Source organism: Anolis sagrei, chromosome 2 (assembly GCF_037176765.1).
Source record: "Anolis sagrei isolate rAnoSag1 chromosome 2, rAnoSag1.mat, whole genome shotgun sequence".
NCBI classification, from domain to species: Eukaryota; Metazoa; Chordata; class Lepidosauria; order Squamata; family Dactyloidae; genus Anolis; species Anolis sagrei.
In genome coordinates, this window is record NC_090022.1 from 39,249,334 (window position 1) to 39,267,168 (window position 17,835).

Sequence of the window (17,835 nt, forward strand, 5' to 3'; positions counted from 1 at the left end):
GCATTGGCTCTCCAGAGTACTCTTAGGAAGAGACTCGCTCAAGTAGCACCACTAGAGGAAGGAGAACAGATGACAGTAGGAATAAGATGTCCAGCGCAGTAGAAAGTATGTAATAAGACAGTGTGAAAGTGTTGATCCACTGGGGGAAATCCCAGTTGAGCTCCACTAAAGATGCAAAGTGTCTTGGGTGGTCCCTAAGGGTTCATATATGCGTTGTAGTAACAAGAGCAAGGAAGAGGAAGCTCTTCTTCAGGAAACATAAAGCAGGTGATATTTTAAATAAACATACTCAAACAGAGCAGACAAATGCAATTATGTCTGTGTTTGTTAGCAGGCTGATATTTAAAATCCGTAACTTCCTATCCATTTTCTTAACTTCCAACGTACCTCTCCGTCATGTAACTAGTCCCTAGTAATACCAAGATTCGAAGGGCATGCAGCAGCACTGATAGGCTATTATAGCCCACACTTTATTACCCATTACTACCAGGTCATTAGCAGCAAGAGTGATTGTACTGGTCTTAACCTATTGATCATTGTAACTACTATCATTTAATCCTGTGTTGAATGTCTGGAAAGCTGCTAAAGGCACACAAGAGAGAGTGCTCTAGCTCTGAGAAATATAGCTAAAGCTTGGAAATTACACTTTGATTCATAAAAACTAGCCAATGGTTTAAATCAATAGTATTTAAAACAGTCGTGTAAGTTCTTAACTGTGGTCTCTAATATTTATGGGTCCCTGTTTGAGTGTATTCTGTCAAAACTGCACTTATTTTAGATACTGTGTGACACAGAGTTAAATATGAAATCTCTTTATTCTTGATACAACAGGGCTTCAGTCCCAGGTGACTATAAATTGTGATGCTTTTCACAAATGACAAACACCTAAAACAAACACTTCATTTTAAATCAGATCTACTTTAAAAAAGAATAAAACCTCGCCACCATAACTGAGTATCTGTAACTATCTAAATCAACTACACTACAAATGTTTATTGAGAGGACTTGTGCTTGCTACTCCAGGACAAACTAATTATAATGTATATTCGACTAAACATGTTTAATGCATTTTAGAGTCAGTTTTGGGCAGGAGGGGGTAGGAATTCGAGAGATTATATTTATTAACATCAAGAAGTCAGAAAGAAGGTGCAAAGAAATTCATGTCCAGAGTACAATGCTGTACACATTTACTGGGCAGACATTTTTTCTGAACTCAGGAGGATTTACTTTCAGGTAAACCTATGCAACATCACCAGACAGCAAAACCCCCAAAAAGCCTTTTAAAACACACTTAAATCCATTATCCTGTTTTACCTTTTAGGCAATGAATTTGGTTTATTTAATAAACTACCTGTAGTCTGGCCAACCGATACTCCCAGGGTGTGGTAGGTATCCAGCTGCACTTGGAGCTGGAAGTGAAGGGAAAATATTTGTGCTGCTTCACTATCAGAATCCCATTAGTAACAGACCTGCTGACATTCCAATAACATCACTGGCAAAAATGCCTTTAAATGACACCTCCTCGCTCCAGGTTTATTTCCCTAAAGCATTTCTCCATGTTTTCTTAGATTCCCAAGGCCTCACTCACTTTCCTTCTGAAATATCCCACTATTATAGCTCTACTTTTGGGCCCCAGCTCGTGTCGGGATGAAACTTGTTAAGACATCGTGGCTGATGAAAGGGGATGAACCATACACAATTCCAGCTTTTCTATGATGCTAAACATTAAACATTGTGGTGCAAATCTATATTAATTGATTTATTGTTTGTTTTCTAAAATACGTTCAGGTTACAGAAAATATTTATCACGACCTATTTTCAGGTGATGATTTTTTTTTCTTTTTTGGCATCAAATAAGTTTCATAATTATAGACTACTGATATAACAATGTAGAATTAATTTTAAAAATTATGAAATATATCCCAAATGCCATCTCTGACTAGCAGTGAAATGTATGCAAATCAGACAAGTACAGACAGCCACTAAGATAATAAAAAGGAGATTTAATAGTACAATCTTAAAAATACCAAGGTCTACAGAAGCAAGGTTTCCGATCTGAGCAAGCAGTACATATCCAGCTTTGGTATTATTACCATAAGTGAGAATAAATGCATTCAGCTCAAAGCGTTGTGTTGCAAGGTAACTTTTCACCCCTGGAATGAGTAAACACTAAATTATGTTACCTGTATCTCCCTCCAGACAGAACATTTCTGACACAATATTTCATGTCTTCAAAACAAAAACAATTAAAAAGGCAAAGAAAACCTCACACTGCTGGAACTATTCATGTGCAAACCATGATTCCGTTTTCATTATGCAAAGCAGAATTTCACTTTTAAGACTTCACCATTTTTGCCCATTACGCTGTGCAGAACGTTACGACAGGTACTGTTTATTATATTAATGTAAAATAAGCTAAGTAGTCGGTCATTAGCATAACTGTTCTGTCTTCAACAATACAACCTCCTATTAAAAAGAAGTGGGAGGGAGAACAGATGAGAGAAAGATGGAGAAGGGGGTGGGGGTGGGGAAAAAACCCAAAGCTCTTTACAATTGAAATAAAATTTTGTTTTTAGAATTTTGTTTATTGCATTTCACCAGGAACAAGAGTGTGATCACCGGCATCCACAACAGTTAGGTAAATGAGCTTCTGACTTGGTAAATAATTCCAGGCTCCCTAACATAAAGATTATTTTACCAATGAAGGAAGAAAGGGAAAATGCTGGTTTAATTTTGTTTCAAGGACGAAACCTTAATGGGAACATGATCTTAACAGCCACTTCTCAGGCATACCTGATTCCTTAACTTATCTACCAGGCTCATGGCTGAAGCTATGATGTCTATCCACATAATACAGAGTTTACACAAACTAAATCTCTTCTGCGTTCATGTTTGTTAACTGAGTACCACAACGTAACCTACTGCTACAAACCAAGAATCAGCTAAACTATCTTTACAGTAGGGAGGGAGTAGGGAGCCTATTAAAACACGTCTTTCTTTTTTCTCAACATACCTGTATAACAAAGAGTTCTTGCTTTGTACATACAACAAAAAAGGCAAAACACTCATACATGAGTTCTATTTATCTTTAGTTTCTTTAAAAAGTCAGCACATCAATATCTGCTTTAAAAACCCAGTAGACAACCAAAAATGTCAAGATCTCACTCCCAATTCTTGCAAAACTCGTCCTAGTCTTACTACTTTCACAAAAATGGATTACACTGCTAGAATTGAATAATAATTCAAATAGCAGTTTTAACAGTTGCACAATGATAACAAGTATTCTTTTTCAACAGCAGGTATATAAAAGTGCAAAATCAGCACCACTAGAATAATTTACAAATGTTGCCTGTGGCTCTGCTTTCTGATCCTCTTCTTAAGAGTTAAAGAATGTGGTTTTGTCTTTTCTAAGGGTTGGGGGAAGAACATGAGGAAGTGTACTGACTAATGTAATATTAATAAGCAATTAAAATATGTGAACTTACTGAACCAGTTTACTCTTAATCACACACACACACACACACAAAATCCCTCGGTCAAATTGTGATAAGATGTATTCAAATTCTAGTTCTGTTAAACACTCATTTAGAGGGTGTCACTTTATTCAGAGCTACAACCTTTACAACACTTGTAAAAGTTTATTTGCTTGAAGTGCGGTACTGTATTTCACACTCCTCACAGGTGCCTTCATCTGTACATTCGGATCTAATTTGCGCTAGGGGTGCTGATCTATAATGAGAAAGCATCAGATGCTTCTTTGACAATCTTGCTATTCACTGATTTACTTCTAATGAAGACACATTCCAACCAGCAAGCTCTCTGTATGTGAAAAGGTCAAAACATGTTTTTTAAGATGCCTAGCAAAATCAAGGCAAATGGGGAAAGCCCAGGGAGAAAACCCTTCTCACAATGCTGTGGCAATTAAGAGTCATTGTGCACAAATAATAATTAAAAAGCTCCTTAAAAGCCACTTTCAATAATAAAAAAGAAGAACGTGCAGAAAATTAAGCTGCCACTACTGGTACAGGTTAGGTGGGGGGAAATATCAAAATTTAATGTATTCTCCCCTGTGTCATCTTGTTTTGTCAAGACATCAAATAGAATTGGAGAGTACAAAATAACAAGCCCTTGAGAAATCACAGAAGCCGACCTTTTTGATGTTGTTGGTTTACCTTGTTCTCAGATATTTGAACAATGATGTTTCAGATTTTAAGGGCAAGATAGTGAGCCCCAAAATTAGAAGGTGTTACCAGTTCTTGCTGTTTAGGTGTCATTTCCCTGTGCCCCTTTACAACAGGTAATGTAACATCTATTCTTACCTAATTAGGGAACACGACTCCAAATTTAAGGACTTCATGGAATAATTAATATAATGGATACTTGTTTAATGTTCATTTAAATCTGCTTCGCGTTCCCTCTCCCCATCAGTACAGTAATGTGAATGAGAGATATGCTTTCCAAGAGTGAGAACTACTTTGGGAAGATTAAGAAAAACTGGCTGCTTCATAACTACTTCCAGGTTTATCTTTTTTTAAAAACCCAGACATATCAGACAGCCTTAAAAAAGATGAGTGTGAAGTTCTCCCCTCCTTCCCATCTGTGGATCCCTCCCTTGCGCTTCAACCTCTAATAAGAGACAAATACAGTGAGGGGAAAGGGGAAAAACAGTATGTGTGTGTGTGTGTGTGTGTGGGGGGGGGTTATCAAAACAAGAGGCATTTAAAAATGAATCCTGCAAGTTCACAGCAAAGCTAATTTCCAGCAACACAGTCCGGCTTTCAGTAAAACAAACAAACTGCTTAAAGCTGGCCAAGCTTTTTGCCAAACAATATCACATCAAGTCTGTGGTGTCAGAACTTTCCCACAATCTAGTCATGCAGGTGTGGGTTGGTGGCGGCTGCAGAAAACCCCCTCTTTTATTTACTTATCCCCACCCCACAAAAGAAAAACATAGGGCTGGGGCTGGGTGAGATGGACGGATGAAGAAACAGAATAATATATTTATTTCTCAAATTATAAACATTTGTTAGAAGACAAGCTGGGGGTAATTTTACTGATATATATCCTGTGCTTCCTTTTACTCTGAAGCTTCTCTATTTTTAATTATGCTAACACTTTCCCACCTTTGACAGAAATGAGTCCACGATCGCCTCTTTCAAAGGTAACACACTTCCACAAACACCTCTTTCAAAGGTAACACATTTCCATTATAGCAAACAATAATCCATTGATGATATCAGCATATTAAAAAGAAGAATCTAGTGAAAAGAAGCACAAGTCTTATGCCTGTCAAGTCCTAATAAACACTGGCTGGCAACTACTGAGAATACAGGTAAGCAATTGCATTAACATATTTACTGAGTGCCTGTTAAAGTTTAACACACTTCTTAAAATTGTCTCCACTAAATTACTGTCCCCCTTTTCATCTTTTGGATGTACCTTAGGAAGCATAGTTGTGTTTCAACACTTAGCATTTCATATTGAAGTGTTATCAATTTCTGTAATAATTTCCTGAACAATTTGCAAAGATTTCACTGGGATGTCAACAAATGAGAGTCTATTCAGAGGAACTTAAACTGCCCTGATGGTGAAAATTAATGGGACCATCCTAACCTAGTTGGGTTCAAATTTCCTCCCCAAACTCCTCATTTTCAAAAAAATTGCATCGTGTCAATTAGCTACACAATTGTGTGAAAGAGACTAGGAAGTTATGAGCCCATGTCAGTTTCATTGCATCACTCAAATTCCAGCCAAATTGGGCATGGCACCTCCTAGCTCTTGTTTGTACTACATGAGACATTTATTTTAAGAGGATAGGATGCAGAGGACTGGGTGCAGAGTACAGTAAAGTGTACTTTGTAAACATAATCTAAACTAACAAACGGAGAACAAAACCTCACCGAAATCATCCCTCCCTATCATAAGCTTTCTGATGATTTATGGTTTACCAACTCAGCAAGGTTACGCAACACTGCATGCCTTTTTAGATGCATTATTTGAGCCAGTTGAGATTTAATTAAGATCACAGCCTCCAAAATCCCTGTCAAATGAAAAATTCATCGGAAGACAATACACTATATATTCTCATTCAGAGAGTCTCCTCTCCACGACTCTGGAATAACATAAGTTAATCCTCGTTTCTATGGTGGCAGACAAAAGTTGACTAATTTTGTTTTCTTTTGACACTTGTGTTGTTTTCTGGTTTGTGTCCTGAGATCATTCCTTAATAAGGGGGTGGGAAGGGGGGGGAGGCAGTGGGAGTGAGAAAATGAAAGGGCAGTGGGGGAAAAACATGTCTCAATACGGCAGAAGATATATCTTGACATTCTTGCAGCTCAGCTGTGATGTCATCCGTGTTTTCACATAATTAACCCCTGCTGCTCCGGGCAACATTTTATGGTACCTGGCCATTTCTGGCATAGTGTAGGCAATGGGACATTTCTGGGCACTCATTAACTATATTGCATTTGTACGCAATGAAAAAAAAGTGCTGATACGTTTTTTAATATAGAAAGGCTATAATGAGGCCTTAGTTCTTATAATTTCCTGACCTAGTTCAACTCAACAAGGCATGCCACAATTTAATAAAAAGAAGCACAGTACCTTAATGATTTACAATTCACTAATTCTAACGCAGCACCTTCTTTTTCCATTCATATGTCTATATATCCCTAATAAGTTTCATCTCAGAAAGGACTCCTGACCTAGATAGAATGTGTAAAGTGTTATTCTAAGGGGAGCAGGGAGAGGCCCAAAGAGTCCTGAAAGCCTGCATCTCTGTTCAAAATTTCTTACTCTCCTTTTTGCTTATCTTCTAGTTTAGAAGTGACAGGTGCTAGCAGTCTTTTGTTTGACAGGCCCCTACACAAATAACTGTCTTGCCTGAAAGGGCTAATGCACTACTAATGAACAATAAATCAGCTTTGATTATAAAGTGTCAAGCCAATCAGTTTTCAGTTCAGCTCGATCACATCTTAGGCCAAATCAGCTACACTGTTTGGACAGGATTTGTTTTCAGATTTACATCCTCATCAATGCAATTTTAAAGAGGAGACGGGATGTCGTGCTGCCTTGAACAGAACGTCTTTCTGACCCTTAGACCAAATCTCCCATGTTGGTAAAAAGTTCAGACCACAAAACATACAATGCAATTTTAGCCATACATCTGTATGTATATCCTTTCAGAAAAAAAAGAATTTCACACATATTTATTCTTCAATCAGAACTCATGACAGTTAAGACATAAGGTGTATTTACATTAAATCCACAAAGCACCTGATCATGCACAGCCCACAACAATTACTCACTCTGTGTGATGACCCAGACAGGATTTAGGTGCAAATTTGTATGTTTATATGTATCCCTACACACCTGGATCATATAAACACATATAAAGATTTAAATCCACAGCTCCCTCTCCAACACAAAGATTTTAATTTTTTTCCTGTACATACATTTCAATAACACATGTTTGTTTAATTAATAACTGTACGTCAACAGACCTTTCACCTCTCTCTCAGAAACCAACCTTTCTTATATGACACAAACACACTCCCCGCTTAGGAAGCCTGTCCTCCCCTTTTTAGTTTGTTTGGTTGAAATGCCTAATCTTCAAAAACCCTGGCATTTATCTTAAACCCACTCTTTCAGTTTAAATCTACACTTTGTAAACTTTCCATGAATAAATGCATACTGGACATATTCACTTTCTCTCTCTCCCTGAACTCTATCAGGAAAGAAAGAGTTAATCTCCAAGAGGAAGCATCTATGTGCACTTTGCTCTAAACTAACCACCCACTTCCTAATAGTTCCCTCCTCCTTACTACCACCACCCCTTAGAAAAATAATCTAATTTTTGCAGGAAAATTCAGAACTGCATGACTGAGGCTTACCTTATTTACAGTTAGATCCAGTTACAACTATTTCTTTAGAGCACATTCATACCAGTCAGTGTCAAAAACAAACCTCCCGTACATAATGCCATGTGGCAAATTGACTCGCAACTATAATCACACATGTAACTGTGCCTCGCATAGTGTTTTACACATCTGTAGCTCTATTCCTTCCCCTGTCTTTCTTTTCTTTTTGACAAGTTATAGTTAATACAAATAACCCATAAATAAATACTGCAAGGGATTCGGAAAAGTAGAGGCATCAGGCAGGCAGACAAATAACACCAGTATAGAAAATGTTCAATAAGATATCCAAAAGCTATTCAGTTCTCTGTAAGTTTAGTACAGCAGTAAAGAGATTTAACCATTCATCAATTTCACGAGTAAAGAAAAATAGTTTAAACACCTTTCCTAAACTTCCTGAGAGAAGACACAGGCCTCTCTAGTATAGTTGTCTTCCCCCATTTCAGCATGTTTTCTTCCTAACCTGCTTTGCAAAACTCTTGATGGAGAAGTTAGAGAATTTTAATGAAGCAGCCTCTAATTAAAAAATAAAGGAAAACAGGAGGGGGGTAGGGTGGAGGGGGAGAAGGGAAAACAATCACATCCCACATTAGAGATCGTTATGCTAAAAGTAAGTAAGGCTTTGAAGAAAAGGAATCATAGAAATCAATCATATTGACAAACCTGACAAACTCCATTTAGCTGCCACCCCAAAGCGAGTGCTGGGCCATGGAACTCTCTGAAGCCTTGTTGTAGAGTCTGGAGCGTCCTCAGGTTACAGACAGATTGCACGCACAAGAAGGGTGCTCCTGGGCTGACAAGATGCAAAACTACCCACTCCGCCACGCCCTTCTCCACCAATCACAACCAGCCTCTAAACATAATCAGTTCAAACACCCCTACACAATGGGCCTCCTCTCCTTCCCTCTCTCTTTCTCGCTCTCTCTCTCTCCTTCTGACGGCAGGTGAAATAATGCTTTTGTGAAATCACGCTTTTGTCTCTCAAGCAACTCCGGTTAATTGCCGCTAACCCTTTGACCTGAAAAGGCACAGCAAAGAGCACCTACTCTCCTCTAAAAAGATCAGTTCCTTTTTTAAAGCCCCCAACAATAACAACAACAACAACTATATTGACTAATAGAGACGTTTCAGAAATCTAACCTTTCAAGAGCAATCTGTTCGGCAGCGACTGCATGACACTAGAGAGCAGCAGCTATCACAACGCTTCACAACAATCAGCTGAAAATGGATAGGCCAAAAAGAGATAATTATGCATTAAGGAGGGAGGTGTGGGTGTTTTTCTCCCAGTGCTGCAGGGGAAAAAAGGCATTCAGGGTGAAGAGCTAACTTTCACATCATCTTAAGTAGAATTGTTATTATTGTTATTCTTTTACCCAAGTCGAATCTTTCTCGGTACTTCTGCCGGGCAGGCTGTGCATGACAGGACCTGTATATTTCCTCACATAAATACACACAGCGCAGACAAACACACACACACACAATTTAAACAGGAGTTTGTTAAAATTATCAGTGTGCCTGCCCTATGCAGGGAACTGCCCCCCGCCCCTTCTAAACAAAGCAAAAGGAAATGAATCATGTACTGGTGAATGATAAGATGTTAAAACATATCACAAGCACAGATGAATCTATTCTATTCCTCCAATCAATGTTTCCCAAATAAGGAGTTTTATCAGCCTGTTGTTAAGGCTGCCACACAAATATTGCTGAACTTGGTAGCAGTCAAACACTTGGGACATTCGCAGTGCCAGTGATTTTGGATAATTAAAGCAGACAAGCTTCCAAAGTTCAAATATTCAAACAGGAATACTTTTTTGCTTTGATAATTAAACACACACTCACAACCCTAAATTATGAACTTTTCAATGCCTTTTAAAACAGGCACAGAGCTAGATCAGAAATCTATTTTCAACCAGTCAATTGCATTCTAAAAATTAGAAAGGTTCAGCTCTTTTGAATATTATTTACAAAGCAGAATAAACCTGGCTTTTAAAAAAGACTAGATATAGTGATTTCACAATCACCTAACTGAAAAAAGAAGATCTTCTCATTACCATGAGCTGTCAGGAATATAACTTGCTTGCAACAACCAAGAATGCCAAACAAACAAGAGTTGCACACTTGGAGGGTGGATTAGGATTGGAGTTATATATAACAGACAAAAGATCCATTTCACTAACAACTTGTAACCTGATAATTCAGTGGGATTTGAAATGGACTGCTTTCTCGTGCTTGAAGTGTTTTTTGTTTTTTGTGTGTGCTAGATATAACAAATTAAAAGAGTGCTTAGTCCTAGGCAATAAAAAGGGCATCCACCAACCCCTCCTTATGAATATTTAACAATGGACTGTGGGCATCTCTTCTAAGACCCTAAATCTGCCAAAAAGAGATCCATCAATGAGCAAAATCGTGATTCTTAAATCAATAAGAGCAAGAGATAAGATCTGCTCATCTAAAACATGGAATCTGATTGTAAATTGCAAATATCACTTAGGTTGCATTGTAAATTGCACATACTATTTGAACAAAGAGTAGAACGAAGTCTTGCTCAGGGCTAATGCGAGACAATAATAGCTGGTTATTTCATATCTTTAGAGGCTGCAAGTGGTTGAGAGGAATTGTCAAATATTAGGAGGGAGGGAGGGAGGGAGGGAGGGGAAGGCTGTTTAGTTAGAGCATTTCATTTGCAGTTGTCCTCCTTTCTCCACTATGTATGCAAGGATCACATAATTTTCTGGTGGCAAACAAATGAGCCTCTTGCATTTTGAAATATTGTTTATGTAGTATTTGTCACGGTAATGTGCTTTGCAACTCTACATCTGCATGTTACGGAAAGGGAAAGGAGTCCAAATTCAAACAGATGACTTGTGGTAGTCAAGAAATCAACCCCCAAAATTTGGGTCAATCCATGGGTCAATACAAATAATATAATAATATTATACTTTATTTATAGTCCACTCTATGTCCTCGAGGGGACTCAGGGCGGATTACAGAACACATATACGGCAAACATTCAGTGCTGTCATACAATTAACCAGGACAGATAATACATAAACAGAGGTAAAGGGTTTTCCCATCTTTTTCCATTTCCGGCATCTGGAGGCCGTGCTCAGCTCCAACCACTGGGGGGGGGGGGGGTGCTGTCACTCCATCTTCCATGCTGAGGAGCTTTGTCGCCCATACACATCCTTTTGATTGAATCACTGGCACGTCCTTTCATTACCTCCCGACTTAAAGCAGTACCTATTTATTAGGCCTGTTTGATCAAGAAAAAATTTGTTTCTAAATTCGATTCGTAATTGGGGTGTTTTTTTGTTTCGATATTTAAAATATTTACAAAACTTTCCAAAAAAATGTTTTGTTATTTACGAAATTTCGTAAATATTTACAAAACATTTTAGAAACAAATTTTTTCTTGATCAAACAGGCCTAGTAAGTGTGAATGTTGCAGTAATGGTCACCTTGATTAGCATTGAATGGCTTTCTCCCACCCTGGACATTCCATAGATAATATTAGATGATATAACTCTCCATTTGCCTAGTTTCCAACAGACCTCTGAGGATGCCTGCCATAGATGTGGGCAAAATGTCAGGAGAGAATGCTTCTGGAACATGGTCATACATACAGCCCTGAAAACTCACACAAGCGGCCTCCGCGCGCCATCCGGCTCCGGCTCCTGCGCCCTCCTCCTCCTCCTCCTCGGGTGAGCGCGCGCGCGCCATCCAATCGGCTCCGGCTTCTGCGCCCCCCTCCTCCTCCTCCTCCTCCTCCTCCTCCTAGCACTTCCTGCAACACAGCTGGGAGGAGGAGGAGGAGGAGGGCGCAGAAGCCGGAGCCGGATGGCGCGCGGAGGCCGCTTGTGAGCGCGCGCGCGCGCCATCCAGTCGGCTCCGGCTTCTGCGCCCCCCTCCTCCTCCTCCTCCTAGCACTTCCTGCAACACAGCTGGGAGGAGGAGGAGGAGGAGGGGGGCGCAGAAGCCGGAGCCGGATGGCGCGCGGAGGCCGCTTGTGAGCGCGCGCGCGCCATCCAATCGGCTCCGGCTTCTGCGCCCCCCTCCTCCTCCTCCTCCTCCTAGCACTTCCTGCAACACAGCTGGGAGGAGGAGGAGGAGGAGGGGGGCGCAGGAGCCGGAGCCGATTGGATGGCGTGCGCGCCATCCAATCGGCTCCGGCTTCTGCCACAGTGCCCTGCTGGGGTGCTTGGGAGCGCCGGATTGGCTCCCAGGCACCAGCAGCAGCACTCAGTCAGCACAGCAGCCTCCATCCCATTAACGACACGAGCTGAAGCTCGTAAAATATATGGGGCTGCTGTTTCGATATTTTTAAACCCTTCCGGGTTTGAAAATGTGTTTTGAAATCGCTTCGAAAATGGTAAAAATAACGATTTAATTACAAAATAACGAATTAACGAACTAAAACCGACAGGCCTACTATTTATCTACTTATATTTCTGTTTTCGATCTGCTAGGTGCTAAGGAACTGAGGCTGACGGTGGGAGCTTTCCCCGAACCAGGTTTCCCCGAACCAGTCAGCAGGATTTTCTGCAGCTTAGTGCTTTAACCCGCTGTGCTAAACCCAAAAAAGGATCCATCCCTTTAGAGGGATGAAAAGCAAGAATTTAGTCTATCAAGAATTTAGTCTATTTTGGGAGAATCCAAAAGAAGCACCACCCCCCTTCTGGCCCCAAAAGCTATCTTTGACTTATACATGAGGTTAACTTATACATTAGTATTTCACATGACAAAGGCATATGCAGACCGTGGTTTATAACACACTGAAGCACAGAACAACCTGAAGGAAGACTTGGAAGAAGGTAAGGATGTCAGTTCGGAAATGGGACGAACTGTGTGTAAATGGAAGTTTCTCTCGAACATCCTTAAAGGGCTGGGGAGAGTTTCAGCACAAGTGAAAGCTGTACTTATTGATGGGCAATGCATGTGACCTCTTAAACAAAGTGGATCCAATCTATCTCAGTGACTTTCTTCATCCCTCTTCCAGATGATAATAGCAAAAAATTACCAGGGGTATGAGTTCAGATTAATTTTATAAGAAGACCTGTCAGAAACTGAGGGTGCACATGTTTCAGAGGCGGTGTAACTGTTTTCTTTATTTCAGCTGGATTTAGGTGATGAGCCGGAGGGGGAGGTGGTTTTAATCATCCTAATTGGCCTTTTGATGTTGATGTTGCCACCTTTCCCAGCCTTTGTGATGCAGCAAGCCATAAATCAAATTTGGACTGCCATTGTAGAAACCGAGGCCACTATAAACAGAGCGAGAAATTCCTTGTTTGTTAGTCTTTTTGTTTTCTCAGTACTTTTCTTGTTTCAATACTTCTGCATCACTTCCTCATGGTTCAAGACAGACTGCCCTGCCAGCCGATTCCGAATTGCCTCTTGGAGATGGATCAAGAAATATACATTATGCAGAACTGGTTTCTTTTCCTTCACATACAAACCAGAGATATTCATGGATCTTCCCCAACCCTCTACCATGCCACCATGGCTGAGAGAATAGAGTGGCTAAAGGTCTATGTCTGGATAACCTAAAAGAAGCACTGATGCCCTCTATTATCTTTACCATGGCACCATATCTGGTCCTTTTGAATGTCTGGGGAAATGATGGCAAGGGCAGATGGCTTATTGGAGCAGCACTGGTGCTTTCCTCTCTTCCTGAAATGACCCTCAATTTATCTATGAGTTATAGCAACATTAGGAGCCCCCGGTGGTGCAGTGGGTTAAACTTGGTTGACCGAAAGGTCGCAGGTTCGAATCTGAGGGAGCAGTGTGAGCTTCTGCTGTCAGCCCCAGCTTCTGCCAGCCTAGCAGTTCGAAAACATACAAATGTGAGTAGATCAATAGGTACCGCTCTGGCGGGAAGGTATCGGTGCTCCATGCAGTCATGATGGCCATATGACCTTGGAGGTGTCTACAGACAATGCCGGCTTTTCGGCTTAGAAATGGAGATGAGCACCAACCCCCAAAGTCGGACAGGAGTTAATGTCAGGGGAAAACCTTTACTTTTACTTTACTATACCAACATTAATAATTTTGACCTCTTTCCCCCAAATCCAGCCTTCAACTTATACATGAGGTCAACTTATATATGAGTATTTATGATACTTACTAATGTCATAGAAGTATAAAAACTTATTAATTGCAAGTTCTTCTGCCTGTGTATGCCTCCATTTCAAAATGCTAGTTATACCCCACATTATTTCCTCTACTACTACAACATTGATTTTTTCATGTTATGTGTAAGAGAAATTGCTGTATCCATTTTTATTGCTTAGATTAGCATAATCTTCTGTTTTGTCAGTACTATTTACAGGTTTATCCCAACAGTGTGGGGAATTAACATAATCTGAAACCAGATGAGACAAGTAGTCATAAAGTGGCTAAGACAGCTTTAACTTGTCCATGTGAATTCCTGTTGTTGTTATTGTTGTTCTCATTGTTATTTGCAACTGCCAATTCTTGCTACGTATTATGACCTGACATTACCAGATTTCATCAAGGTCATATATCCAGTGGCTGTACAATTCTATCTTTGTCTACACTTCTGATGCAGATTTGGTGTCAAAATCTTGAAAACATGTTTTTAATCATTATTTTTAGCTGTTAAAATCATCCACTGGTATGATAACTGACTGTCATGTAATGTAGATGGACAGGGTAATTAATTCGCAACATTTCTTTTTCAAGTAACTAGCATTTCATAAAAAGATCAGTGACTATAATGTAATATAATAGGTGGTCATATGCTGAACATGAGCCAGCAGTGTGATGCTGCAGCAAAGAAGGCGAATGCTAATTTATCCTGCATTAATAGAACCCTACATTTCAAGTTGAGGGAAATAATAGTGTCACTGAATTCTGTGCTGGTCAGGCCTCATCTGGAATAGTGCATTTAGTTTTTGGTGCCTCATTTTAACAAGGATATAAACAAACTGGAATCCCCAGTAGCGCAGTGGGTTAAACCGCTGAGCTGCTGAACTTGCTTACTGAAAGGTTGCAGGTTCTAATCCGGGGAGCAGCGTGAGCTCCCACTGTTTAGTCCCAGCTTCTGCCAACCTAGCAATTCGAAAACATGCAAATGTGAGTAGATCAATAGGTACTGCTTCAGTGGGAAGGTAACAGTGCTCCATGCAGTCATGCTGGCCACATGACCTTGGAGGTGTCTATGGACAACACCGGCTCTTCATCTTAGAAATGGAGATGAGCAACAACCCCGCAGAGTCAGACATGACTGGACTTAACGTCAGGGGAAAGCCTTTACCTTTACCTATAGACAAACTGGAGCATGTTCAAAGAGGTGCAATGAGGATGGTTAGAAGCATGACAAACACACCATATTAGGAAAGATTGAAGCTGATGGCCATGTTCCGCCTGATAAAGAGAAGATGGATGGGGAAGACCTGATTGTACTATTGAAGTATTTCAAGGGCTCCCACAAATAGTAGGATACAGCCCTGTTTGCTGCCCTCCCAAAGAGTAAGACCAAGTATAATGGTTTGAATTTATACAAAAGTAGATTTTCATTGAGCATTAGAAGACATTTCTCGATAGTAAAAATGGTTCAGCAATGGAACCAATTGCCTAGAGAGGGATGGAGTTTCCATCTCTCGACATCTTCAAAAAGAGGCCAGGGATGCATTAGCTGGAGATCATGCATTGAACATCTAGGACCCATGAGACCCCTTCCAACTTTATGATTTTATGACTTGACATCTCAAGAGTGATCCATTTGGTCTCCTATCAAATCTAAGCTTAAAATTCACATTAAAATGAATAGAATAAATCCCCCCTCTCTCTCACACACAGACTGCCCTTGTCCAGAAGTCTTAGAAACTCACCACCACCTGACGATGCCAACATTTTGCACTTGTGGCACCTCTATTTGAAGGGCTCCCAGAGCTAGCCCTATTTTAATCTATTGACTGTTTAACTGTCTTTCTATGTTTAGATGTCAATCATGTTTATGTGGGTTTTAAGTATTTTTATAGATATGATTATGTCTATGATGCTGCTGTTTTTTTATTGTATGTTAGGTTTTTGCTTTTTACATGTTGTGCGCCGCTTTGAGTCTCAATCCCAGAGAAAAGCAGGATAGAATTTTTTTAAAAAAATTGTAAGGCAAGCCTCACAACAATTAGTTAGGAACAATTACATCAACCTCCCCTTTTCCATCTCATTGTTCCACCGAGCCCCAAACAAATAAGGAGTGCTGTCAGCTAGAATATTTGGGGCAGATAATTTTAATCTGATCCCCACCCCTATGGCAAGGGCCTGCAACCATTGCATTGACCACAACTGGGTTGTTTAGTCCTAACCATCCTCACCAAAACCAGATTCTTCTTCAATCATCAAAACCCAAACCCAGGTACAAAGTATACCCTACTGCGCGGATTAAATTAACAATGTACTGAGATGGCATCATGGCTCACATTGTAGCCATAAAGTTCTGGTCTTTTCATCAGTTCTCCAAATAATAATAATAATAATAATAATAATAATAATAATAATAATAATGACACTTTATTTATATTCCTCCCTTCTCGCCCCGAAGGGGACTCAGGGAGGATCACAGGACACATACACGGCAAACATTCAATGCCGCTTTGTATAGACAATACACAGACAGACAGAACAGAAGGAGGTGCTATGGAAGGCTGAGCTTGAGTCCAGGGGTTCTGTTGCTCTTTTCTCTATGACGAAGAGCCGTCAGGACTTCCTCCTTCTTTTTGGTCGCTCAGCATTTTCTGATCTTTCTTTATGGTGTCGCAAAACACTTCCCCTACTATTTAGCGGTACCTAATTTCTATAATCACAGCTAAAGCTGTTTTCAAATTGCTTCGGTAAACAATGATCTAGGCTGACAGTTGGCAGCTCACGCCAACCCGGGGCTTCAAACTTGCAACTTTTTGGTTGATAGATCTTATAATTGCTGATGATTTATCAGCTGTGCGAAACCACAGGCCCAAAATGACCCTAGAGTTTTCCAGCATGATCTTTGAGACCTCAGTTGGCCCAGACAGGAGACTGAAGAACATCAAGGCAGGTGATACACCAGCCATGCCTCTGTTTGGATTCTTTGGTCCTTCATAAGATAAAGGTCCCTCCAAAGTGGTCCTAGGGCAGATATGTTTCCTTGCTAGGGAGATGGAATACTTATGAATGGCGGCACATTTCTTCAACTGGGTCTTCCAGCTGAGATTGGTGTAGTGCTGAGTAACTCAGCACAAAATCCTGGGACATGTCTATTTTGTCAAGCTCTGCTATCTAGATCTCCATAATGAATATTAAACCCTTCCTTCCACTCACAACTAAAATGCACCATTTTCTTTGCAGGGTGCCACATTAAATTCTCATTGAGACTGAGGCCCTACATAAGTGCAGTTGTCTTATTTAAGCATTCTCCTCCAATCAAAGTGCATTAAGTATGAACTAGAGAACAGGATCTCTGGTTCTTGCTGATTTGGGGGGGGGTGCATAAAACAATCAGAATCTGTCTAATCCACTACTGAAATTATAGAAATAGATCAAAAAGATAGCAGCAAAAAAAGGTAAGCAAGGCATATATGAGAATATTTTATTTGCATGAGGTTTAATATAACAACTGAAAATCCATGGTCCATGAAGGATACAAAGGATGATGCTATACCATTTAGACTACAGATGAGCACAATATAGAATATGCAGTACAGGTACAAATCTCTGATGTTTCCACGGACTGAGCTATAATCTTATTCTACAAGTAATGAAGGTGGCAGAATATAGTTCCAAGGAGGGGGTCTTTTTTGTTTGTTTGTTTACTGATTAGTGCTTTTGTTTATCAAGGCATTTTCTTTCTCGAGGAACAAATTGTAACAAACCCCCTGAAGAATATTATTCTCTGTTCAACCTAAGCAAACAAACGAACAAA

The 17,835-nt window shown here is 40.1% G+C and overlaps 1 protein-coding gene across 17 annotated transcripts in view; it reads right to left on the reverse strand.

The window, feature by feature from the left end:
- FOXP1 (forkhead box P1) overlaps positions 1-17,835 on the reverse strand; it is a 612,918-nt gene that overhangs the window by 127,988 nt on the left and 467,095 nt on the right. The window contains exon 3 of one of the 17 annotated variants that reach the window (XM_067463469.1): positions 1,352-1,409. The exons of 14 other annotated variants lie outside the window; for them this stretch is intronic. In XM_067463469.1, the coding sequence (XP_067319570.1) occupies positions 1,352-1,409 (58 nt within the window). Of the gene's footprint in view, positions 1-1,351; positions 1,410-8,579; positions 8,720-9,056; positions 9,113-17,835 lie in introns of those variants that run through there. 2 more of the 17 variants (XM_060766369.2, XM_060766368.2) reach the window with 2 other exon arrangements.